The 27,412-nt window shown below is 47.1% G+C and overlaps 1 protein-coding gene across 1 annotated transcript in view; it reads left to right on the forward strand.

The window, feature by feature from the left end:
- The window catches only part of IA-2 (tyrosine phosphatase IA-2), a 514,718-nt gene that overhangs the window by 109,483 nt on the left and 377,823 nt on the right, over positions 1-27,412 (forward strand). The window contains exons 2-6 of the mRNA XM_089545824.1: positions 7,260-7,310; positions 19,335-19,585; positions 20,837-20,895; positions 24,469-24,685; positions 26,066-26,227. Coding sequence (XP_089401950.1) covers positions 7,260-7,310; positions 19,335-19,585; positions 20,837-20,895; positions 24,469-24,685; positions 26,066-26,227 — 740 coding nt within the window. The remainder of the gene's footprint in view (positions 1-7,259; positions 7,311-19,334; positions 19,586-20,836; positions 20,896-24,468; positions 24,686-26,065; positions 26,228-27,412) is intronic.

Raw genomic sequence — 27,412 nt, forward strand, 5'->3', positions numbered from 1 at the left:
TTTCCCTTTCACCTTTGGCTAACGCGAAATCTCAGAAAAGCGCGAGGTAACAACTGTATCACGCTAGGGAGGAGTTTCGCGTCCACTGCCGCCGCCTTGTAATCGTAATTACGCGAAATAACTGGAAACTTTGGCGGGAATAAATGAGAAGACGTGTGCTCAAAAAGGACACTACCAAATGGAATAGTCTAGAAATGCGACCGCCTCTATGTTTTTAGTGTAGAGATTCACGCTAGCCACAGTGGCTAAAAAGTTCATTAATGTACTTTAGTGAGTTCGGTGCTTTACGGTATCAGTTGTCATCTCACTTTATGTCCGCCATGGCCACACAACTTATGGGCGGAGGTAGTTTTCACGCATCATTCAGAGACTAATTTTAAGAAATCTGTAAAGCTTAATTTTCACTTCCCTGCATAACGCGTTGTGGTCTCAAATGCGGGTGGAATCGGAGTGCACGTGCGCTGATAATTAGCTTATCGTGTTAGGCAACCCTCTTTACACCACTGAGGGGCACAACTTGTTTGTGTTGACCCGCTCAACCTTATCGAACCGTAACGAGCTGTACAAGGAATGAGATGAGCAAACAAACCACAATCCAGCTAGTGTAAAGAAAGAGTAGCACTGGAGTTCAGTTATGCCGTGGCTTCTACGTTGAGCTTCAGTTGAAAAGCCGTATGAAAACTACAGGCGACTTTTTACAGCATAGCTATGTCACATATGCATTGCCACGTGGTTCCAGCCTGTCCATACACATTGGACGCCTTGTCGTCACTGCCGCGGTTGTTTTGGTTGAACATGGGCCCATGAACAGGCTAGCTTGATTGAGCAGCTTCTCGGAGAATAGTTTTTATGGGTGACGAAGCTGTCCGTCCTGCGAGTCACACTGGCGAGTCTACAAATCTTTATCGGAGAGCCTGCAAAGACAAGATATGCAAGTTCCTCTCCTCATAAAACCACTGCTTGTAGCACGCAATGAGCGTCATGGGACTTCGTGGTTATAGCTTAAAGAAAAAAACTTTGCTTTTGAAATTTGTACTGTGCTCGCACCTACTAGTGAAGACGGCCACAGAAAACCAATGGGGCGTGTTTTTGGCAATGTACAGCTGAAAACTACCCACGTCGCTAGGAAGCATCCGCGGATACATTCAATGTTTGCTGCAATCTTACGATATGCGGAAAAACTGAGATCATAAGCAACCTCCACTTATAAAAAAAGAACCTGTCCAGAATTTCTTGATGCGAATATAAGACGCGAATTCTGCGTGTGCAGTAATTTCCTCTTTTAAGCATGAGTTCTCTTCCAGGCAAAAGGTGCACTGGAGTAGTCGAAACCGAAACTAACTTAGCTGAAGTCTTCTGCCTTTGACCGGGAGCCAAAGCTTGAGCGGAGAGAAAATCTAGCCGAGTGTGAAGCTGAGCGCTAACGCGATAAACTTCATTGCCAATTAAGCGCCGACGTCTGCTTGCCGCAGAATTATTCGTGTCAAGCGACATGTTGGACCGTCGCGAAGTTTCTGCTACATCCTCTTAGAATACGACTAATTCGTAAGATTAGTTTCAGCGCTCTCGAAACCATGCGTGCGGAATGACAGTAGAATATAAGCTTCAGTCATTCTATAGCCTTGATACTTAAAGATGAGACCTGTGTGCGCCTTAGGACAATGAGAGATGGAGATTTCAGACCCTAACTTTGGTATACTTGCCATTTCCGCATTGACAAAAAGCATGCTATCTTCTGCAGAAGTGTGCGCGGTGGGTAACCTGAACTGACATAATGCTGCAAAATTGTTGTCTGACGAAATAGCTGATCTTTTACGGCTGTCAAGAAAGGAGCGTTCTTTCTGCGGGAAAAGAAAAGATAAAAAAATTCAGTGATCTTTTGCGCGGCGCCGTGAGTGAACTGTATGCTGCCTCCTTGTGCAGGGATGCATAACGACAGACTAAAATCAGCATAGGCGCGCTCCGTGCAAGTGTGTTAGTTTCTTTCGCTATCACGAAACTATATCCGGCCTGCATCCGCTTATGCAAAGTACTGCACATATTTCGCAACGCGATGCTACGGCTATATGTATATCAAGTTCTCTGCTACCTCCTTCGAGTAGTCTTTACTACAATGATAACAATGAATCCCAGCATTTGTTCATTTGTGACGGCTCCGTTTCATATGTGAGAAAGAGAATTTGTTGAAAGCCGTATCGTGCAAGCAATCCGAAGAGGTTGAAAAATGTTGATGTTTACCATTGCTATCCACAGGCTGTTCCTTAAGGGGAAAAAGTTGCTGCAGAAAGAGAAGTTAATAACTGACATGAAGATAACACTACGGATAATATAGACAAAATAGGGGCAAAATTGCCAACAAGGTCACATTGAAGCCAGCTCTCTTCTTCTGCCGCCTCATGTTGGTGGCGCTGTTATCTTCAAGAGGGACACCAATTAGACTGATCGTAAGTCACTGGCACATTCACCCTACACTTGACTCCCGTTAAGACGAACTCGCTTCAGACGAATTCTGTTTTCGGTTAGTTAATTTTGAGATTTTCTTAAGTATGGCCTGAGGCTGTGGTCGCAACATCATGACATCGTCACGTATTCGATTTTCTATCGATTTATTTCCTCGAAAGCAACAGGACTGGATTTTTAATGGCAAATCATGTGGTAATTATTGCACGTGCTAAACGCGTATTCTTTCTCATCGCCTCGTGTTTGCGGTTGTTTTCTGTGCTGCCAATTCAATAGATGGAAGGAAAGTTGACCGTTGGTATTTCGTACCATAACGACCCATTTCCGTCGGAACAAGAGCGCCATAAGCAAAGCGATACGGACTTTTGTTGGGGCAGCTGTTTTCATAAGCCTGCTTACCTAGAGCAAGCTAGGATGTTTGCCGTGTACAACCCGTGGCGGTTGGAGCGAGCAAAGGTAGAAAGGGCTGGTCTTTCTATTGGCACGGCCAAGCAAGACAAGCATGGTACGCAGGAACACGAGAACTTAATACCGCATAATACCTTCTTTGTGGGAAGCGAGCATGAACGGGAAGAGAAAGAAGGTTGTATTTTGATGATAGTCTCGCGAAAAGATCCCCAGTCTTCCTTTTTTGTTTCCCCCGAGTTAAAAGGAACTCACGCCTGAAATGAGTCCTTTTGGTTAATCTTTGCTTGTTCCTCGATGGTGACTAACTTCGGTGCCTCCAAAAGCAGTCTATCACAGTGCATGCCCGAAAAAAAAAAAATAAAGCGAGTATTTTTTTCTCTTTAGCCACGATAAGTTCGGCGAGGGATCAGAAGGGAAAGACAACAAGCTCTGAAAGGTTGAAAAACGGCAAACGGGAACATTCAGCTGGGGTGCGAGGGCGGGTGAAGCTGACCATGAAAAGGCTACTACACACAGGGGTATTTAATTACTCCCGTCGAGCGGCTGTCGCGCTACTCCAGTTCAGAAGGATGAGGGTGGACGTCGCTTTAATGCATTTTCCGGCCGGGCAACTCCTTGGATAGAGTCGCCTCGTTTCAAAAGGAAACGTTAACCTGGCAGCGAAGGGGGAAGCGGGGCAGAGGAGGGGGAGAACGTGGAAAGGCAAAGGGCAGTGGATGCTGTCCTCCTAGCGTGTGGAGGTATGGCTTCGAGTCGGAGGCCTGAGAGAGAGATAGAAAGCAGTGGAGAGAGGGGGAGAGAGAGGTGGTCTGAGCATGTACGTGTGTGGCGGGCACCCGAGCGTGCGTTTGTTGGTCTCGCAAAGGGAGCAGGCAGGGTTGGCGGAGGAGGGATAGCGGGCAAGAACGTCACCGGAGCGCCCAAGATCAGGTTTCGACGGCCGTGTCCGAAAGGCCGCCTTTCTTCTGAAGCGAGCCTTCAGGGGTGACCTGAATGGGGTGCGCCGAGCAGGGATTGAAAGGAGCGGGCTCTCCCTCACCTTCCCCCTTTCCCGATCCTCTGCCGGCTGTGTCGGTGGCTGTGGAGATGGGAGGACGTAAACCGACGCCTCGTCGTCGCCGCCGCACTTTGTTTGCCTTGGAAAATGATTTTTAACTTATTTTTTGATGGGCTTTTCTTTTTAGCGGCGCTTCGTGCTATTCGGAGGTTCCACGAAGAAGATATGCTCTGAAAACGGCCCGGGGCCACGCGCTGGGTCTCGGCAACTTGAGGGCTGGCCCAGCGGGCGCGTGCGAACGATCGCAGTCCGGGTCAACCCTGTAGAAAGAGGGTGAGCGAGAAAAGAGACGATGCCCAGGCGGCGAAAATGCTACATAGTTCCGCAGAGCTTGGCGCCATGCTGTGGTTTGCTGGCTGAAAGCCTTGTATCAGAGCATGACGCTCAGCTTCAACTTATTTTGATTTTAGCTTTTCATCCAATATCTTCATGGAGCCTGTATGGTGACATTCGAACCGTGAACTGGCCCTCCTCGATTTGTTTGGCACAATGGCTGTCCAGCATCGATTGCGAGGTTTCCTTGTTGTCATTTAATGTTGGGTTTACTTTACGTATTTGGTTCCACCGGAACAAAAGGAAGTGGCGTCAAATGGCTGAAAAGCTGGAATCAGGTGACCCTGTACAGGGTTACATACCTTCAGTTCGGTCCTGAACTGGCACTGGGGTCGCTACTTTGAGCACAAAAGGAAGATGAGGGGAAAGTTTTGTTTTGCAAGAAGATTTACAGGTCACAGTACAGATGCATATTGCCAATTAGTACGTGACAACTCACGCAGAAAGAGTAGCAAAACGCATGCACAGCACTGCATAACAGCCACATCTTTATGCCGAGAGGAAGGCACGGCTTCTTTCTTCGGTTGTCATTATACCTGTCATTGGTAATAGTTTTTTATAAGTGCATATTCTGTTAAAAGCGGATTGACGAAGTCGTCGCCGTCCCAGTGTGTGAAAGCAAGAGCTACAGTGAGCTGACATTCGTGAATGTATTGAGTAGGCCTAAGCTTCAACATTCTTGGGGACCGTGGAGAAAGCGCTCTTGCTAAAACACGGGGAAGACGTTGTTCAGTACTTTCTCAGAAGTACGGATTGTTATATCAAGCCCTGTACAGTTTGATAGGTTCAGTACGTGGACAACTCTGTTCTTCGTCGAGCTTAAAGAGGAAGACAGGGAAAAATTGTTTGTAGACCCTCAATTAAACGATGACGTTTCCTTGGTCGGTCGGAAGAAAGCCAAGCGCTCCAGGTGACGGGAGAGCGGTAGGAGAAGAGGCTGTCTTAAATGGCGGCCTGGCAGGAAAAGAGGCAGCGTTCGAGGGTAGCCCGGACAAGCATGAGCACGGGAGAGAGGTGTGTGGTGCGGCCATAAAGCTGATGGGCTTTAACTCGATCAACTCTAAGTCGAAAAGGGTCATCTTATGAGTGGACCGTTATTGGACACCTTTAGCATACCGTGTACCGTGTGAGCGGTACCTGTGTACCGGAAGTCCGCGCGCAGCCAGTGCGCGTGCGCAAATCACCTTGACGGCGGCAGATGGCGCCAGGTACCCGGCAGCTGCGCGCGCGCCTGCAGCATCGGGACCAATCATCGCATGCTCACTGGCGGTAGGCGGGCTTCCGGTATTCAGGTAGCGGTAACACGGTACACGATATGCCAGAAATGTCAATTAATAGAGGTCACGGTTAACCTACCTGACACAATTTTTTTTTACAACGCGAACTGCGACTAGTAATTTCTTTAGAATAAACAGCTTCATATGCAATGCATTAGCCGAAACCTTCTGTGTTTGCACGTTGACTGATCAAAAGGCTGTCTAGCAGAGTCTGGCAGTAGGTACACCTATAGGAAGTGGTACATAACTATCACTTTATTCTTTTTTACCTTCAGGGCACCGCCAGCCCAACATGCGCGCCACGGCAAGATCGTGCTGACAGAAAGTTCTGAGCCTTGTGTCTTGCGCATGTTCGAGAACTATATTGTTCCCGAGGGGAAAAAAAAAGCACTGAACGATTGCGAAGCTCGATAATGCAAATGATTAACGCAGCTGTTCCGATGTTTTCCTTCCGCGATATATAGAGGCAAATAATTTGGGACAGTCATGCATATATGTACAGTCGTACAGCACTCTTTATTTTCCACACATACTAGCTCTACAACTAGCACTCGTCGTTTAGTCCTGGATGGTCATGAAGGAAGCCTTGTGATCTGAAAGGTGGCAGGGGGTGTGTTGAAGGTGTTGGACCGAGGCCTGTTGCTGGGGGACGAGGTTTATGCATGTGTTTCGGGCGGTCGCCATAACAGTTGGAGGAGTTACGAGGGCGAATAATGGGACCACTGGGTCCTGGCGCCAGTGGCGTTGAAGTTCTCATAAGGCGGCGCGTTTATCAGCTGCGACAAACGAGGCACTGGTACCGACTGCAACGCTCGCTGTGCAAAAAAAAAAGTGGCTGAGATCATTGTTGTTACTACAGCTGCCGTTCGAGCCACCCCACTAGAGGAGGGAGCATGCACATTGTTCTCTTCTCGTCGTTGCTCGAATGTTTAACCATGCACGCTATGCATGCCGACTGGCGAGCGCTATTACCTCCCCCTTTTGCGCGGTAACCACTCGCCGCCCTTGCAGAAAGTTTTAGAGTGTCTATAGACTTTGCATAGACTAGTGTCTGTGACGTCTATAGTCTTTCTATAAAAAATCTTATAGACTAGTCTACAAACACAATTCTTAAGGACAGTATAAACAATCTATAGATTTATAGCCAAGGACTTTTAATAATTTTGGTTCATAAACAGTCTACAGACTATGAACATAAGAAGATATCAAAGCAAATCAATTAGATCTATAATTAGTGGTTTTGGACGCCTAAACAGTGCCGTGGGGGAAGGGAGGGAGGTGGGAGTGAAAGAAGAAAGAGAGAAAGAGGTGCAGTAATGGAGGGCTCCGGAATAATTTCGACCACCTGGGGATCTTTAATGTGCACTGACATCGCACAGCGCACTGGCGCCTTTTGCGGTTGGCTACACCGAAACGCGGCCGTTGCGGCCGGGTGCGAACCCAGGTACTCCGGTTCAGTAGACGAGCGCTCTAACTACTGAGCCATCGCGGTCGGTAAATGTCTATAAGTTTATAGAGAGTCTATAGATCATTTTTATGAGGGCGTCAGCTTCCCGTTAAAATGACCCTCAACACTGACGCTCAGCTCAATGCACAAGGGCTTAATAGCTGCTCTGTAAAAGATGTAAAATACAAATGTCGCGATTTGAATAACTACTGAGAGCAATATCGGTCGCACAGTAACTACATTGTTTAACTTTCCCCTTCTTTCTCTCTTGTCGCAGGTTGCTCCTTCGTTGAGACGCTATGCGAAGAGGACGAATTCTGCTACGACGGTAAGAGATGTCTTCAATATTTCTCGGGCATTTAATCAATGGAGCCTGGTTTTGCTGTTTCTCTTAACCTCTTCTTGTCCCGTAAATTTGTTTCTTTCCTATGAGATGAGCACGAAGAAACCAAATATGATAGCTCGGAGAACCGAGGTAGCTCATAATGGTTTTTATCTTTACTCCCACAGTCACTTGCAGTTCAGAAAAAAAAAAAAAACAAGAGCTCCTTTAAGCACGGCGCTGAAATAACGAGCGCTAGAAGATTATCTAACGACACGATCCCAGTCAGTGTGTCGCAGAATGGTTCGGATGACGGATTTTGTTCAGGGCACTCACTACTCATCTGTCCCAGTGCTGCGGTTTAAATGTACTCGTGGATTCAGTCGTGTGCAGAGAAGCCCCATGAAAAACGCACGATTACCGGAGAAAGTATAAAGTTGTGATCATGAGGAAATATGGAGTGCTTGTCAAGAAAGCGAGGTGCATGATAAAAGGGCAAACCGGTAAATAAGATTCTAAGAAAAAAAAAAGAGACGCATGCTTCTGTACAGAAGCCAATAAGAATAAGAATGCATTATGAAGGCAGGGTGTGGTCTCACCAAGAAGGAAAGAGGGAGATGAAAAACTAGCGTGCGTTGCAGGAACATGTCGATCGAAGACGTAAAGTCCTGTATTGTATGAGCTGCGCGGGACAAAAGCTTACGGGGAGCCCAACCCTAAACCAACTTGCATCATTGTGCTTCCTTGCAGCACTGCTATTAAGGGTGCGCCCATCTCTTTTCGCACTCCTGTGTAGACTTACGTGGTGTCGCCTACTGTGTCCGCTCGAACTTCGATGAATTTTAGACGTGAAGTGACTACATGCGGTTGCGCGCTGTTAGCATGTATCACGACGCTCACGCGGCTGTTTTAAGAAGCTTTCGCGCTAGCCGTCGCATGCAGTGGAAGCTTTCATATTTACGGTAACGCGCTGCTTGTAACACAAAACGCTAGATGGCAGGGTCGCCACGAACGATGCTTCTCATTCATACAGGGTGTTTCGTCTAAAATTTTACCCAATTTTTAAAAATAGGATTTTCGAGTTAGAACACCGCGTTTTTCGGCATATTATTTTCAGCGGTGTAGTACATCAGAATACAGCTAGGACGTGCTAACTAGCAGGCTTAGTAACTAATATTGCATAGTTAACTTGTTAACTGTTACTGAAGTCGAGGGTTGGACGGAAACCCGGCTGGTCGGGGGTGTACATGAAGAAGAACGCAGAACACCGACCAAAATAAAAATGAACACTTAAACGACGTTTCGGCTCCCACACGGGAGCCTTAAGCTTGAAAATGTGCCCTAGGCAGCGGGTGTGTGCACTAGGAAGTGCCCCGTCAGTGCAATTAAGAGTGTGTTTGGTTGTCTGAATGATTAAGAATTTTTATTTTGGTCGCTGTTCTACCTTATTCTTCGTTAACTATTACTGTTAGACACCTCAGTTATTGAGAGGCGCGGAGCCTACGATAAGTAACATACTACATATCAATTTTCAGAAATTCGAAAACGCGGTTACCGTGATCGCTGTGGCCCAACAAATTTTAGCTATTTTGATGAGTTACACGCACTGGAGAGATTGCTTTGCCTGAAAGCTTCTCAAGAGAGCATGTATTTTGGCGCCATGTAGCCAAAATTTGCGGGACCATTGCGCTAAGGGTAACCACGTTTTCGAATTTCTTAGAACTGATATATATGCTACTTATGGTGGGCTACAAGTCTCTCCATAATTGAGGAGTCTAACAGGAATAGTTAAAAAGTTAATTATCCAATAGTAGTTAACCCGCCTCCTATTTAGCAAGTATTTGCTGTAATCTGGTGTACTGAACTGCTTACAATGCTATGCAAAAGAAAAAGCGACCTTCTAACTCAAGAAGCCTATTTTTAAAAATTGTGTAAAGTCTTAGCTGAAACACTCTGTATACCCGATCATGTTCTACCTCCAGTTGATATTCCTGAGTATATGCACGATGTTTAACATCCCACAGCTGCTCAGCTACTATTAGAGCGGTCAAAGGGGAGCTTCAGGAAAATCCCAACCCGCTTAGGCTATGCAGGTGCACGGTCATCGCGCAGATCCAGGACGTACGTTTTACATTCGCTTCCATTGAAACGTGGCCGCTGCCGGGTTTGACCTTGCGACCTTGGGCCTAGCGGTCGAACGTCAAAGCCACTGTGCTGCCATGGCTGGTCGACGGATGTTTTAAGAAGAATTAACCGTTTATAAACTTGGTTATAACCAGATTATAACAATTATCAGCCTGCGTGTGTGTGCGTAGTGTTAAAAAAATAATAAAGGAATAGTGCGATAAACACAGGCTGACTGGCGTTTGGAAGTGTTCAAGTGGCGGATGAACGCGTTGTTCTACGCGTTAGCTAATCATAATAACGATGACATGGCAAGTGGCGATGTCAGCATAACTGTAATAACCCTGGAGATAAACGTGTGTGCCAAAATGGTTCTTTTATTCTGGTGCTGTTCATGCTTCAGGCCTGCCTGATATCACAGTAGCGGTCTTTATATTCTGGTATAATTATTTTATAGTTACATTATCCCTTACTTAAAAACGTTCACGAAGAAAAAGGATGACAGAGCTAAAGCACTCAAGACCTTCGCTCAGAGCATAGTGTGCCGAAAACATCACGACCTTCCGAACGTTACAGCACTCAATAAGCTACACTCCGAACACGAATACAGCTATGTGGGAGTTTTCGAAAAGGGAGAATACTGGTTTGGTTTGGTTTGGTTTATTGGGGTTTAACGTCCCGAAGCAACTTAGGCTATGAGGGAGGCCGTAGTGAAGGGCTCCGGAAATTTCGACCACCTGGGGTTCTTTAACGTGCACTGACATCGCACAGCACACGGGCCTCTAGAATTTCGCCTCCATCGAAATTCAGCCGCCGCGGCCGGGATCGAACCCGCGTCTTTCGGGTCAGCAGCCGAGCGCCGTAACCACTGAGCCACTGAATACTGTCGAAGAATGGAAGTCTGGGCGAGTTGGTACTGATTCACAATTTTTGCAACAGCGCTACACAACGAGGACAACGAGCAAAGAGTTACACAGGCACGTCTGGGTGTGACGCTTTTACTGACGTTGCGTATGCTCGTAGATTCCTGGATTGTATAAAAAGATGCGCGTTTTTTCTAATAAAACAGAGTGTTAAGTTCAGCGCCGTCTTTGTGTCACTCTTTGCTCGTTGTCCTCGTTGTGTAGCGCTGTTGCGAAAACTATGAATGAGTACAGCGTCCTCTAACGCATTCCCCTTTATAGAAGAGCGTGCGCTAGAGGATAGTTTACTCCGTTTTTATTCCTTTCTACTTAGAGTCTATAGACTATGGGAACGTAACCCCCTGAAGGCTTGAAATTCATGTATTTCTGAATGACATATACACAGAAGCTTCTTCCGCATCCGGAAATCATTAGCGAAATATTAGTCTCACTAGCAGAAGGTCGAAAAAGACAGCTAAGCTATCATAAATGCGTTATTTTGAGGAGAGGAGAAGAAAACCAGAAATAAAAGGCAAGCAGTACCTTTTAGTTTGTGAGTTCGTATTCGCGATAGCAGGTCGTCTTTGCCATCGTAGTGCAGAAGAAAAAAAGAAAGGAAGCGCAACAATATCTGAAATGCACATTGCTTCACCGGAGAGACATCTCGAGATGATGCGCCGACAGCCTCAGATAATGTTCCAATGTGTCAAGCTACGTTATTTTTTTTCTTTGTTTTTTTGATGGCGTCTAACAGCGTTTCGAATAGACTTGCAACCATTGCAATGAAGAAACGATAGAGTCGAAAAACTAGCCAACGCATTTCTTGCTTTCTCTCATGCTTATAACGATACATTTTCACTTGTTGCGTTTTGCCAAGTGAGAGAGCAGCTTCCGGTCTTCTGAAGGAACTAAATTACCATTCTTGCCGGTTGCAGGCATCGTGTTAGAGCTCTGCGCGCAATGTCCAGTCCAGAAGCTCGCAAAGCGAAATTCGTGTTTCGGGCCCTTGCGAGGCTCATTCGAGCTTGTTTCTTCTCCGGATTTCATTTAACAGCGGCCCACGGCGGCTTTGACGCTGGACGTCATGTGAGCGACTGTTGGGTTATACTTCACCCCAAAGTATTTTCTTTTTCCTAGACCGCTACCGCCAATGCACGTCGTGTACGGGGGCTACCTTTTCGAAAGAGGTCAGGCAGAGGCCTTGAAGAAGCCAAGTCGGGCACCGGTCTTCGACGGAGGCCCCTGCAGTGAAAGGCGCGCGAAGCCGTAGAAACTGTCTCGTGGTGCGCAGACCGAGTTATGTTGTTTGAGGAAGCCCCACTTTTACAATGCAGAAGCGCAGGAAAGCAGGAAGAAGGAGGCTTTTTTGAAGTGAAGTTTTACAAGTTTCTTTTCAATGGCTGAGCAGGACAAGTAGAAAATGAGCAAAAAAAGAAAGGACAAGGGTAAACAACTTCGCCCGACAAAACGGGAGCACGGACTCGCCTTCGTGAGCTTCGGTCCAGTCTGGAATTTAAAAAAGCCTTTGGCGGGCTTCCTTAATATTTTTCTTCGTGGGCTTCCGCTTGTGTGCAATGTCCTTTGTGTCGCCGCAGGGTTATGGCACTGGCGGGGAAACGAGAGGGCCGGCTATTCAGGTCCAGGACTCCTAGGGCATCGAGGAATATGCTGATAATTATATCGTTATTGCCGCGCGCTCACCCTGTCGGAGCCCCCTCTTTCCTCGCCCTCCTCCCCTCCTTTCTATTCACATTGCCAGGATTCCTCTTATGAGATCGCATTCGATTCGCTTTATTGCGCAATGGAAGCCTCCTTGTTCGGTTGATTTTTCCGTTCACCCGATGACCGAGTCATTGGGAAACCGTGCGGTTTAAAGCTTATGAAAGTTGAATACATGCAGCAAGAAAAAAGGTCGCGCGTTGATATTGAGCCCGAAGTTATTAAGTAAAAAAAAAAAAAGACAGCAGTGTCATATGTTCCTTCTTCAATATTACCCTTATTTCACGATTGTGTTCCAAGAAACTTGCTCGTATTGTACGGGGGAAGATTTGTGGTCGACTGTTGGGCAAAGCATTGGTGGGGCTGCACTCTGTCGCCACAGGAAAGAAAGAAAAAGAAACAAGAAAAGAGAAATAAAACGTCCTGCAGAGCGTTCCGAAAGAAAGTTACTCTCTCGTGCATGGAGTTAGAGGGACGTGGGTGTCCTTTTAAGACGTGCGTTGCAATGCATTTGATAAATCTTGTAAAGGTATCACTTGCCTCAGAGTATTATAGGTGCAGTTGAATCCGGATATTTCATTCTTATGGAAACGACAGACCAAAATCGGTGGATTTATTAAGTCTGAGAGATTGCATAAAGCTGTGTAATCGCTAGGGTACGACCGACGAAAATCGTCGGATTTAGACTCAGATATTGCAAAAAAGGCTAAAGAAAAAACATGCTACATCGGCTGTCGTTTTCAGAAAGGATTAGGCTCATGTGCTGATGCACCGACGCTGAGGAAGGCAAATAGGTTCAACCAAATGGGGGAGGAGGAGAAGAGTGAGAAGTGGAAGGTTGAGTAGACCTCTCACTTCTTGCGCATTAAGCGTTGTGCTCGATCAAGATCATGAAGTATTATCAGAAGCTAACGAAGGCGGGAAGATATTGCAACGTCTCACCCGTGGTATTCCTCACGGATGAGCGAACCGCTTCTGTACAGGACCGGCCACTACCGGGGATCTATGGCTTATAATGCGATAACTGTTTAAGCTGCTTAGTTCTCGAGTAAAACAACGTGCTAAGACGCCGCGTATACTGCGGGCTACGATGGGCAGCACAGCAGTTTGACCGCAGAGCAAGGAAAGTCTCCTCTGATATACGCTTCGGCTGCTACGGTTTCCGTGAATAACAATATAGCTGTCAAACCCGCCATTAGAATCGACACGGACAGTGTAGGATGATATAAGTAGTGACCGACAGATACGCTGCTTTAGTTGTGGTAACCTATGTGTAGCCTTCCACGTACCGTTCATAGTTTTTGCAGACCAACTTGCTACAAAAAATTCCGTTATTGTAATCGCTTGATCCTTGACTTAATCTGCACTGAAGAGGTCAAGCACCGCTCACCGCCGCCAATATGGCTCCGCTATGTCTGCTGTTTCGCTACGAGTGTCAGCTCTGGCATTGCAGCCTTGTCGTCCGATCCCAGGGCTCTCATTTACATGACTCCGTATCAATTAGTTCCTCGTCCTACCGTTCTCCTGCGCGCTATTTGACCGCCGCTACTCGCGCCCCTAGCGGGAGTTCTCCATAAACACTAGTCCGTGCCAAAGACAATCGTGGGGACAGGCATCGTGGAAATGACTCGTAGAGCCGTGCCTTATGAAAAAGATGCTGGTACCGTTGGTTGAAAGAGCATAGGGTGGAGAGGCAGTGGTCTCAGAAGACGAGAGAAGAGGGGGGGGGGGGGGGGGAGGACTGCATTTCAGCCTAAACCAGCGTGGCAACGCGCAGTAGAATATGTAGCAGCAGTCCATAGCTGGAAGGGGCTCTGGCGCACTCATCGCACGGGGTGGTCGGGTGGGAGAAGGAGATGGTTGCGCCCGTCTACGTGCAGCTAATTAATAAATCCACGGCCCCGGAAACACTGGCGCCGCGGAGCGGGCGTGCGTGGGAGCGCGTGCGCAAGCGGGATGCCCGGCCTTTTTCCGATCGGAGTTCGTTCCGGGGCAGCGTCGACCAGGCGGCGCGGACCAGCGGTGGTGGCGAGCAGCAGGAAGGGGAAGGGAGTAAGCGGGGAAGGGGCTCGATGCATCAGCGCGGATTAAGCCCCGCGTGGTCCCATTGTTAGTCGAGCGCGGTAATTAAGCCCGCACACGGCGCCGGCGCTGCAGGATCCGCGAGAAATTCCACGATTCGTAAAGTCCGCATCGTGCGCTCCCCGCTCTCGTCGAGGCGCGGCTTAAGAGCCGAGGCGCCGGAACACTGCTTCGGGCGCCATGTTGTACCCCCGCCACCACCGCCGCGGCCGCCGTCCACGTATGCAGGTATGCAGTGGGGCCCCATGCCACTCGCTGCCTCTGCTTTCTCGCTCCAGAGCAGTTCGGCGCAGAGCTCCGAAAGAGCTCCCTGACGTGCGCTATAGACTGTCGCGAATGCTCTGAATTTGAACAAAAACCCTAGGAGCCTCGCGGTGTTTACTTCTTTGAAATGCTTGCGAGACTCTAACAATGTATCAGGATAACGAATACCGCTTTCGCCCGGTCTCTTTTCGCCAGGACGCAGGCGGACTAGTTGATGGAAGGCTACGTGTGGTGGCGGTGGCGGAGTGATGCAGGGACTGAGCCTTGCCTTATCTCTCTCGCTTTCCCCATCTCTCTCTTTCCTAATTGGACAAGCCATGTCTGCAGAGCACAGAATGCTGCATGGAATCGGTGGGACCCAAGTATTAGAATCTCCCTCCCTCTATCCCTCGCGGGCTGCGCGCCGGCCCGTCCTGCATTGTATACCGGCTCCTTCGGCGCTCTCTGGGACACTGTCTCTATCCGGGCCGCGCCTAATTGGAGCGCGGGGGGACGAGAATATAAGCCGGCTCGTCCCGGCCACTGGGAGCTGCGGCACAACCGAACACCGCCGGCATCTGGCCGGAACGCATCTGCGGCGGGAATCCGCAGCGCATGGCATGGCGCAATTGCGTTGTAGCTATGCGGGAGGTGAGGAACGGCCGTATTACGCCGGACTGTCTCGGAGACGAGGGGAAAGGGGGAAGCCTAGTCAAGAGTGTCTGCCGCCGACGTGACCAGAGGTGCAGCCACGTTTACGAGGTAACTGGCGTCTCGAAGGCAGTGTTTAATGGGTGTCACGTGACACTGTCTGAGAGGAGGTAGAGGGTGGGGGTTAACTCTGCGCGAGCAATATTCACGTTTTATCCACTAGAAAGGGGTACGGATGAGGTATTGCTGAGAAAGGCAAAAAAAAAAAAATCCAGTCTGGAAGCAATTCACGCTCACCCTCTGGACGCCTCTAGAAATAGAAAGTGAAGGAATGTTTTAACAAGCGCGAAAAACGTTATAGGAGCAGCACATTCTCTGCAGCACATTTTCTCACGACGTTCGGTTTTTCTATGCTTTTTTTTTATCGTCTCACCTGTTTGGGATCTACAATATAGTGCGCCCAGGGCGAACTGTGATGGTGCCTTTTAAGGCACAACGAAGCTGAAGCGAAATGTTGCTTGTTTAACGCCACAGCCATCCTCTGTTTCGGGTGATGGCAGTTTCTGAGCAACTGACAAACTTAACCGGAGCTCGAGAACAACGTGTCATGGAAAAAAAAAAGAAAAAAAAAATGCTACAAAAGCACTCTTTTCAACACCATGCTTTAATGGCCATATTACAAAAACTTCGCACCAAGTGCCGCAATGATTTCAGTCGTGGGAGTTTGTAACTCCTTGCTCCCTTCCTGTCCGAAATCCCACACTGAAAGCCTCGGTGCTAATTTCTATTATTCTGGTTTCCTTGAATCCATACCAAAACAAAAAAGTTTTTCATACTTCAACGGCATCTCTATTTAATAGACGCGGCCTGGAATCGAGCCCGGCAACTAGTGTAAACGCTACGAAGAGCAAGTCACCGCGCTAGCTCCTTGCTGCCAAGTTAACTGAACCTACAACAAAGCAGGCGGGTGCCAGGCGCTGTTGCGTACACTAATGAAGTGGACTTGGCAACGCAGATCCTCGCAGTAGCTTTACCATATACTTAGATGTTGAACATATCAGTTTAAACCGAAATAAAGCGATAAACCAAAACAAACTAATAAAAGTACATCGATTTCAGTTTCAGCCGAAAGAAGTCAGTATTCTTGGCATGCAAGGCATATATAGCTGGCTGTTGAATGCGAGTTGCACTCAAACTTGAAATTAATCAGAAAGCCAGGGCATGATGCGGCGATGATATAGTTGGATAAGTAGCCCACTTGTCCGACCTGAGGCATTGCTGTGCTAGCTTATACGCCTCCGACGACCGGGGAGCACCATCTCTTCGATGCCTGCAAGCTAAGCACTGTTTGTTAAATAACATCACCTGTTTAGAGCAGTTAGTCAGTTAGGAAGGTTAATCAACTTCATGCAGGACAGTGACACGAAACCGTGCATAGAGGTCACGCAAGGGTATGTTGTGGCTGCAGCAACAACTGGGCAGCAGTTTCATCACAGCCACCAACACATAGACAGCGTGATGCCCCACCCTTGCAGTGAGCCCAGCGCGACAACCCAACGTTAATGACAACCTAGTTGTTAGAAGGAAACTTCAATTGATGATTTCAATGGAAGGAACGCGGACCAAAAGGTTGTGGTTTGATATGAAGACGAAGACGTTTCGGCTTCCATACGGAAGCCTTGATCACTCGATCAAGGCTTCCGTATGGAAGCCGAAACGTCTTCGTCTTCATATCAAACCACAACCTTTTGGTCCGCGTTCCTTCCATTGAAATCATGAATCTTCTACCCGACCAGACGACTTTTCGTCAAACGTTAGATTTTAAAACTTCAATTTGCGTTTTTGTTTTGCGGCCATTTCATTTAACTTGAGTTACTCTTTTAGTTACGATAGCAATTTCTTCTACAAGCACGGCTCCAAATAATATCTGCATTCTAATTACTTATATATAAATTGTTCATGACGACAAAAACACCGAGATGAAGTTTGAATGGCCTTTGACCACACAGGAGGGGCGTCTTAAATAAGCGAAAAAAGTCAGTATTTCATTCGTCAAAAAAAAAAAAAAAAACGCGACTTCGATTCTCAATCAAAAACGATAAAATTCCGCCGAAGTATCGAAAAATAAAAGCCCAGAAGTTCAACTCCTGCATAAACTTTTATCATTCGCCGTGCACTGATTTCCTTCTTCTTTCTTGCGACATTCTAGCCAGACAACATAAAACAGTGAGGGTGACGGTCGTTAAAAAAACTCGTTCAGCTTCGTGGTACAGAGCAACTATTCACGAAAGATCGATCATCCTCGTAATTTAAATGGGAAGCGTTCCCCCTTCACGGCAGGTGCGCCTTCTGCGTACGTTAATTTAACGCCCCCCCCCCCTCCCCCCCCCCCCCTCTGCCATCGGGAGAGATCAAAGGATAGGAGACGTTATGCGAACGGTTTCTGTCTAAAGCATGGAACCACCTGACAGTTCTCTAAACCATGAATGCCGCCATCCTGTCCCCCGCGCGAGCTCTAACAACGCTCTTGTCGCAACGGTTACTCATTTGACAAGCCGGCAGGAACATTTCTGCAGAGATTTCCAAACCGAAATTGAAATTCGGCGCGTTCAATCGGACGCACTAATGGAACCCCAGTAACGACAGGCAGTCGCGTCGACGCAGCGAGACACTGTGCTAAAATCCCTGCCCCTAGATCATGGCTCCCAGCTGAGTTGTTCGCATGAACTATTTTCCTCTGTACCTCCCAACAATCAAAATATTCGTCTCACAAAGCAGCGCTGGTCCCATGCAATAGCTTTGTTACCGTGGTGTCGTCTTTTCCCAGCAGCAACGGGTCAAACAATACGCCATCTAATTCTACCAGCCTTCTTCCTCGAAATCGTCCAGTCAAAACGCAGACTGAATGTGTGTATCGAGGTGAATACACAGATTTTAAAGGAGCCAGCAAAAGTTCAGGTCTATCTCATATCACTGTAACAAAACAAACTGAAAACTGCCTCTGTTTCCAGCCCATAGCAGCTGCCGCTCTAGGGTGCACTTCATCAGAACTAATTTACGTTTTTTCCGGCAGTCAGTTGCATCAGCACTTATTTTCAAAGCTACGTAACTAGGGTACATTCACCATCTTCAACCCGAAGTGAGCCTAACAGTCAGCCTTCAGTGCTCATTCCGTGGTTAGTTGCGAAGTTGCAAGTTCTCTCCGGTTCCAGCTCGCGTTACTTACTATCAACCTTTTTATTTGCGAAATTCGTTTTTCGGAGCGCTCGATAATTATTTCGACTTTTCATTTTTTTATTTATTCTTTGTTTTTATCCTCATGAAAGCTGCAATGAACGCAGATTGAATTCGAAGAACACACCATGGAAATTTGTCACAGTTCTTGCCTGCATGCTATACGTGATACTGGGCGTTAGAGGACGGCGCGAAGAAACTTCAATTTTTCTCTACATATCTGAGAAAAAAAGATAAAAGGTATTTGTAATAATTATGTGAAAAAAAATACATATAAGGACATGCTAGAGATCCGGAACACTTGCATTCCTCTTTTCGTCTGCTAGTACTTTAACGACAATACAAAGACCATAGCATGTCAGCCACTCAGAAGCACACGAAGAAAAATATGCGGAAATTGGCACATTTTACAAAACAGCATAACAACAGAGCAACTCAATGTTAAGCTCGATGTTTGAATACGCGGAACTTACTTTGACTTCTGTTATGTCAGAAAAATGTCTGATCGGGTAGCTGATTCTGAATCAGTTCGATGAAGTGCATACGTCGGAACTAGATGACCAGGATCGCGGTTCTAAGAAAAAACTCTAAAGCTCAGTGTTTTTAGAAAAACTAGTACATCGCTTCGTGCTAATTGCACTTCTCAGAAGAGATCGGGTCACGGCCGCAGGGCCCGTATTTTCGTGGAGGTGAACAACAAAACCTCATGACTACACTGCGATGTCACCAGCGTGTATTAAATATCCCAAGGTGTCCAAATTAATCGCCGCCAGTCCTCCTCTACGCTACTTCGCACAACGCCATAGCACTCGTGCAGGTTTGTGAAGTGAAAGTTCACATACCGTACCGTACCATATCATGACATACCATACCATACCATACCATACCATACCATACCATACCATACCATACCATACCATACCATACCATACCATACCATACCATACCATACCATACCATACCATACCATACCATACCATACAATTACATACTATACCATATTCCGTACCGTACAGTGTCGTGCCGTACCGTACCATATGCCGTACCACACCCCTCCCTTCGTTGCTGTTCGCAGATGGGCTGTTCGGCCGCTGCGAGAGCGTGTCCCGGCTGGGCGCGGCGGCCGACCTGTGGCGCCCTGCGCTGGACGCGAGTGGCGCCAAGCTGCTCGAGTCCGAGCTGGAGCGGCTGTGGGCGCAGGGCTACCGCTGGCACCACGTGTACAGCCAGTGCGTGGTGCGCTCGGCGCTGTCGGCCATCCGACACGCGCGCCTCTACGACCCCGGATTCTGCGCGCGCACACTGCGCAGCACGCTGCCCATCGTGGTGAGTCTGGTGGCTCCTCCTTGCGGAGACTCGAACCACTACATGTCGTCTGGTTGTGTAATGGAAAAATAAAACTGAGTTCATTAATGCGGCAGCTTTAGCAGCCTCATTTGGACAAAATGCGGAGTCGATCATAAAATTCGCCCATTGGCGGGAGGGAAGTATCGTCACAGGAACGGATAATTCCCATTGGTTGAAGGCAGGAGACGTCACCACATCAGAAGTGACGTCACATCTGGTGAAGACAACAACAGCTTCTAATGCTATCGCATCGCCAGCACATAAAGCAATTAGATGTCCCTGCGAATTTTGAACCATTTGAGTAGAGGATTACACAAAAGAATATATTCAAGATACAGTACTACAATCGTGAACTGAAATGGACCTTTCTAGTGGCTACTTAGCTCTCGCACCGCTTGTGGCGTACGGATGAAAAGCCAAATGCTGAGGCAAATATATGTTTGAGGGATGCACAGAAAGCTTAATGTCTAGCTCACAGAAACGCCACCATTTGCTACTAACCTACAGAATTTGATCATAGATCACAAAGCTTCCTAACTGCAAGGAGTGAGGAACTTATGCAGCATTCCTTTGCTCCTCCTGCTTTTCGCGGGAATGCATGACATCGGGATGTTTGTCTGTTAAGAATTAAAATTTAGAAAAATTTGCCCTGCCCTATTCATTGCTCATTTGACGCTCTGCACTAATCCCATAGAAGCTATCTACATCTTCTAAGGCTTAAAGGCGAGCTGGTTATCATTAGCAGATAAATGGCATCAATAAAGAAAATGTCTTTTGTCTTAAGCGACTACCAAAGATATTGTTTGACTCATTTATAGAGTATGTAACGATAAGTTTGCAATCATGTTATGTTTTTACATGAACAACATTGATGTTGCTGCTCCAACAATGCCTCGGTATTGCTCGTTGTACGTGTACTTGTTCTGTAACTTTTAGAACCTTTCGGTTTTAAAACTTTTAAGTGTTATGGGTCCTGATATCTCACTTTCGATACATATTTGTAAGTGAAAATCACTGTGCCTTTTTTATTACTTAATATCTATGACTGTGATTAGAACCCTCAAAGCGTAAAAGATCCTTGATTATTCTTTATTTATTTTGCTTTTGCTCATCATATATATCATACAATATCTTAGGGGAGGGGGAGAGAAAATTGCTTAGACACAAACAGAACAGGCTAAAGCGAGAATGCAGATTTCTCACTTGTTCTTGCTGATGCCTCTAATGCAGTCTGACGAAATAGAAATGGAGCTTGAACATCTGAGCCCCGACGACTTGGCTTTTATCAAGTGAGTAATATTTTGTGCTTTAAGTGGTCCTGTTATCTCGCGTGAGAGTGGTGTGCTAGCGGCCTTGATGACGCAACTTCTACGTGGTGAAACCGAGTTCAGCGGAAACAATACGCTACCGTTGGTTCTCTGGCCGATACTTGAGTTAGCGCTTACCCGTGTTCGTTGCGAATCTTATTGGTCAATTGGTTTTTGTCAACAGCGACTGCTGTTTGTATCAGAAAGTCTTCATGAGCAGCCGCCATTGTCTCAAAAAACTATTGAAACTGCAACGAATAGGGTCTGGAAACATGCTTGGTTCCTTGACATCGTTAATTGGCCTTTCGTCTTCTACTATTTCATTCCTGTTTGTAGAGACCTTAACTGGAGTGGCGGCTTCAGGCAGTTTCACACAACCTCTAGAAAAAGAAAAAAGAAAGAATTGTAGGTGATGAAATGACTGTCATTTATAGAAGAACGGTCTAATCCGTTCAGAGAGTAGGTGCTCTATGAAGGGGAGAGCTCCGTCTAAAGATCTGAATAGGAAAAGCTGTCTCTCAGCAGCAGCAGCTAAAACGCGCACACACGCCCACGCACATACACACCCCCACCCACACGCACACACATGCGGGCGCACACAGACACACACAGTATGACAGAAAAATAGACAGAAAAAAAGGAAGATCAGAGGAAGAAGAAACAAGAAAACAAACCACGAAGTAGTAAGCTGCGCCCTGCCAGGCGGTGTCTCCCGCGGTACGTGCCTAAACAAACGTTGTCCCTTTAATCTCGCGAATTCCTGGGAGCCGAATTAGATGCCGGACCGCGCTCGTCTTGTCCCGTCCCACCCACGCTTCCCCATCCGTCCTCCCTTTCCCCCGTGTTCATGTCCTGCGCCCTTCGGCGCTTTTTCCTTTTTCCTCCTCTTTTCCCCTAACTTGCTTCGCGCTCTTGCTGTTTTTGTCTTACGGCTCGCTTCAGCAGCTAGTTCCTGGCACTATTTCTCTGCGTCGTAGTCGTTTGTTGCTCTTATTGCTAGCGTCGGCAGCCGATCCAGCGCCGTACGGACGTTGCTACCCCCTGTGTACTCCCCCGCCCACCTTTCCTGCCTGCTGCTGTACTGGCGTCAACGCCGGCGACTGCCACCGACGCCGCGGTGGCCAGCGCTGGGGGGGCCCACGGCGGGCGAGGCGCAGATCGGTCCCGGCAGCCCATCTTCTCTTTCCAGGCGTCTCGCGAGTGCAAAGGCAATTTTCCCTCAGGATACCCGACCCGGCTGCCGGGCGTATCCGTTTCCTCGCTTGGGTTCCGTAGCCAACCCTCCCTGTTTCCCCCCAGCTTTTCCCCTTTCATTCACCCTCGTTCTCCCCCCAGCAACACTTTTCCCGCTTGTTTATTATATCGCCCTTTTTCCTGGAGGGGGTGACAGGCGCGTTTTTGTGCGTTCGCTGCTTTGCCTCGTCGATTTCACTAGAGAAGCGCGAAGTGCTTCTCAGACGTGTCGCTGCGCGTCAGTTTAGCTGGCTGTTCTTCGTCCTTTCCTTCGCCATATCCGTCCCATAGTGCTTGCATGTGAAGAGTGGAGTACAGGCTCATAGAAACGGACATACGCCACATATACGCATACAGCATGCAGCAAAATCAACCGTGCAATGGAGTACTGCAGAACAGGAGTGCGGTGAATTCTCCGTGGCACGGCATGCTCGATAGGGAGCAGTGCTGAGCACACAAGCTACAGAATAGAACGAAAGCTTAGAAAGAAAACGAGTTTTGGTTACTCAGGCGAGGCACGTATCCGAGTCGAACTGAAAGAAAGAGAGAAAGAGGGAGAGGAAGGTAGAGAGGGGAACCAGAAGAGTGTTCTGGTTGGCTACTCTAGACAGGAGGATCGGGAATAAGGGGTGTGAAAGGAAAAAAAATAAGGATGATGTAAGGGTCAAAGACGAAAGGTAAGGGCATGCGTACTGCTAACCTACACTCTCTCGCACGACTACTAGGAGGCTTTACTTGCTCTGAGTGCTGCCTATTGCTGTTAGTCACAGTGTGAGGATTTCACTATGCTGGGAAGAAACGTAATATCTGTGAGAAGCAAAAACAATCATGCGCTATTATGGAATCATTCATTACGGCGCCTATTGGCGAAAAATGCAAACCCACTGTTTTCAACATTGGGCCGTGAGCCTTGTCCATTGCTGACCGGTGGGCCTGTTGACTGGCGAATAAATTTTTTCAACAGGTGGGAAAGATAAATAATGGGGATTTTTTGCACTGTTGGAATGCGTATAAAAGAACTGCGATTTTTGGATTTAGGTCTTGAGTAATGTCAAGGTTCAAAGCACTCATCTATCATTGTTTATTCAGTAAGAAGAATTAATAAACAGAGAGACACCTAAGAGCTCTCAGATGCTCTTTTTTTAGGTTCAACATCGGTAGCCATATCATTTATAAGGATTCAGATTGCGCTTTCCAGTTTTCTTAAAATTTTATTGTCTGCTGCGTTCTAATTTAGCGCGAATTTTAACCTTTCTTAGTGTTTGTTGCGCAAGTATTAACTCAGTATAGCTCCGTAGCGATAACGACTTTTGCCTTTTATCGTTTTGTAACTAATAAACTATTTATTGATTTGTTACACACTAGGAACACCAATTGTAGGAAAACCCGTTCTCAATACAAATTCTTGATGTAAACATTATCATCAGTTCTGAAAGTGATATGATTTTCTTCATACCGGCTAGAAAGACAACAAAGTCAAATTTCTTCAGTTCATACCACAGTAAATCAACCCGGAATATTGCAGTTTCTTTGATAAAAACGTTCACCTTTTTATCCTAAAAAAAGCGTTAAAAGAAAGAATTAAGGAAAATTATTTCTGTTCTCTCTGTAGGCAGATAAGTAGAAGAAAAATAAATTATTTGCAGATGACGGAACAGACATAATATTGCGTCTCTCCCAATTGTGAAATATGGTTAGTAAATACAGCAACAGCCATGCGGTCTGCGCTGGCTATTTAGAATCACACCGCTCTCCCGTTCACTGCGTACAGGCAGATCGGGTAACACATGCACAGCAGAATACGGCGGCGTTCAGGCACCTGGCGTCCTATTAAAGCATTTCCTCCCTCTTAGCGCCCGTGACTTGTTTTTACCAACCACATGTTGCCCCTGCAACATAAATCAGAAGCTTCGGAGTATATGTTTATAGATTTCAAGTTCGCTGTGTTTTCACATGGCTGATAAAAAAAGTGTAGTCAGAGAGGTACACCCATGTTTGTTTCGAAAAACATAGCAGGGCAAGCTAGTCACTCTGCTTTTGTACCAGTGTGTAATAAAGTGCGGTAGTGTGTTTATACAAGGCTGTATCCGGCTGTAACAAGAAAACACGTACAGGCTTCAACTTTTCTGGTTTTAGCTTGGTGAGCTTAGCAGCGGCTGCTCACTCCTCAAGTAGCTGTCGTTCAGCGACTGCAGGTGTGAGACACCAGCAAGGTTACCTCCACCACCGAAAAAACGTTGTATAGTTAACCACAACTTGAGTTAGGTTCGCGAGATACGCTTCTTCTAGGCTGCGTATCGACTGCTCCTCCCATTTGTGCAGGTTCACGCCGAACAGCGGGCTGAAGGAAGGCGCGGCGCCCCAGTTCGCCGACGAGGTGTACTTCCCGCCGCTGGAGGTCCCGGCCGTTCAGGGCGCCTTTCTCGCATCCGGTGAAGTGCTAGCCAGCGGCGAGGACCGGGCAGTCTCCGACGCCGCTACGTCTCTCGCCGCCCTCAAGGACGCCCTCAAGGTGCAGGCCATGAAGAGGAAGGCCAAGGTGACTCTCTCAGCATGGTACCTTCGTCGAACAGCTTCGTCAGCTTCGTCAGGCTGAGCGCTTATATAGTTCCCATGTCGCCTTTGCAGGGCCATCCAACAGTGAAGTCTAGCACTACCCACAAAGACGAAACATTAGCTAATGTAGGTTTTCACCACAATAAAAATTCACTAATACAGGCAAACAACGTATCCAGTGGCTTTTCATTCATAAGGCGCACCCAAGCTAGCAACCAGAAACTTTATGGAATGTAAAGTAGATAAGTCTAATAAAAGTCGGAATTAATGCTTTCTGCTGCCGTTTAAATAATAACTGCATGCAACATTAAACAGATTTTCTCGTGCATCTGTTAACTTTGAAAATTTTGCTTCGCGCTTTAACGCTGCCCAAAATCTCGGATTTCGGGGAAGGTCTCAAATCCGGTTTCACATGGCGGCAAAATAAAAAATGGGTGAGGCTTAACTTGGTTAAGCCTGGAGAATGCGAAGCATCATCGTGTCGCGTAATTTTGAGGCGCACAACCACAGCGACGGCGCGAGGTGGGCCCCCGTTTCTCCACTGTCGTGACGTCATCGTGTCACGTGGTGTGACGTCATGTATCACGTGATTTGGAGGCGCACAACCACAGCGACGGCGCCAGGTGGGCCCCCGTTTCTCTACTGTCGTGACGTCATCGTGTGACGTGGTGTGACGTCATGTATCACGTGATTTGGAGGCGCATAACCACGGTGAAGGGCTGAAGTGGTAGCTAAAGTAGTATGCTTCGCATAAAAAAAAAGAAACGAGGCGGCACAATGAATCTCTAAGAACGCATTAAGGCGCTTAAAATTCCGTTTTCGCCCGACTTCTCCAGAAAAGGCTCTGAAGGCATGAAATCACTTGTCATATGTGAAACACAAATTCAGCAGTCCAAGCTAAGAAACACGTTTAGTGATCGGCCTGGCCTTATATGCGACTGCACTGCTTCTCACGTCTTCAAATAGAGTTGAAGCTTGAAGCACAAAACGGCCGCTTACAAAGCTGAATGAGTGTCTATGCCTAGCGCGTAGAAGCCGAACACTTCTGGAATCCGTCATCTCCTGCTCATTGCTTCCACTTCACGACAACAAGTAGTGTGGTGGAGTACAGTTCAAGCGAAGATCGTCCCTTAGCGGTCTTCGTTCTCGCTCGTCGTTAGCACCGAAAGAAAAAAAAAAAGCCCAAAATTATTTATTTTCTTTATTACTAGTTTTCTTTCCAGTGGTACTAGATCCGCCAAAGATGTCTGTACGGTTTTTTTTGTTTCAAATATTTCCAGGCCTGGGATTGTGCCTTTTTCAGACTGAACACACCCCCAGTGAAGGGATGAGACATGGGATTCAGTTGATGTTTTTCTTGCAGAACACGGAAGTGGCGAAGGACGACTCGAACGAGACCGGCGACGCTTCGGCGGAGAACGAAGAAGTGCTGGGAGTGCTCAACTACCTGCGCCAGGTGGCCCAGGACACGGCGTCGTTGCTCGACGAGAACAAGGACCGCTACGACGTCTTCATTCCCCCAGACGTGAGTGCGACTGTGACCCGCGTCGCTGACACCAAGTTACGCGTTGGCCGGCAATCGAATACCACGAGATGAATCCTTTGAGTTATGTTCCCAATACCTGCACTCTAAATACGAGTTAACCTGTGAACGAGTAAAGAGGGAGTAAGCTTTCCCCTAGTGCACTCTCTTTCAGGGGTAGAGTATGCTACTCCAGTACTGCCCTGGGGTAGATTTCGATAACTGAAAATACGTAACACTTGCAGTCTTCAAAACATCCAAAGCTCTAGTAGTTTATTTATTTATTTATTTATTTCCAAATACTGTTAGCCCTTGCGGGCTGTTACAGGGTGGGAATGGTATAGTCAGTCTGTACAACACAGTTCCAGCTCTTTTACAAAAGTTTCAAGTGAACAAGTTTTGTTGAATACGTGTCGGTCAAGGTTATTCCATTCTATAATTGTTTTAGGCAGAAACGAAAACTTATACACATCAACTCTCGGGATGTGTGACATAACTGCAAAGGGATGGTTAGTACGCGATGACAGTCTCCCGGGTGGTCGCAAGTACAAGCTGGAGTCCAGATTGAACATATTGTGATAAAGGTGATCAAAAAACTTTAGCCTAGCAATTTTTCTGCGAATAGCCAATGTTGGTAACAGTGCTCGTAATAGAAGTTCTGATACGGACTGCGTTCTTCGGTAAGACGAAAATATAACCCTTACTGCCAATCTTTGAACACGTTCAACCTTTTCTACAAGATATTTCTGATTCGGATCCCAAATTATGCTTGCGTATTCCAGAGTTGGTTTTACTATTGATTTATAACCTTGTAGTTTGACATCCGATGGTGCATCTTTTAGCTTCCGCCTTAGGAATCCAAGTTTTCGTTGAGCTGCTCCACAAATGTTTTGCACATGATCACTCCAGTTTAAGTCATGGCTAATCGTGATACCTCTTACGAAGTTACGAAGATTTTAACGGAGGCTTCCAGCTCCTACATTTGCTAACCTCAAAACCTATGGTGCCGCGTTTAAAAGCCTCCTTTCATTGCTAACTGCGACACGTTACTTTGCTTTGCGGTAGAAATATGCCTCCATTGCCAAGAGTATCCGTTCCGTATATTAAGGCGAAAGCCTTTAATGGCTCATACTGTCGTCCGTCCGTTAACAAAGCGTGTCACACGCATTTAACTCGGGAACTAAAAAA

The sequence above is a fragment of the Amblyomma mixtum genome, chromosome 5, assembly GCF_055824585.1.
Source record: "Amblyomma mixtum isolate Tamu chromosome 5, ASM5582458v1, whole genome shotgun sequence".
Classification (NCBI taxonomy): Eukaryota; Metazoa; Arthropoda; class Arachnida; order Ixodida; family Ixodidae; genus Amblyomma; species Amblyomma mixtum.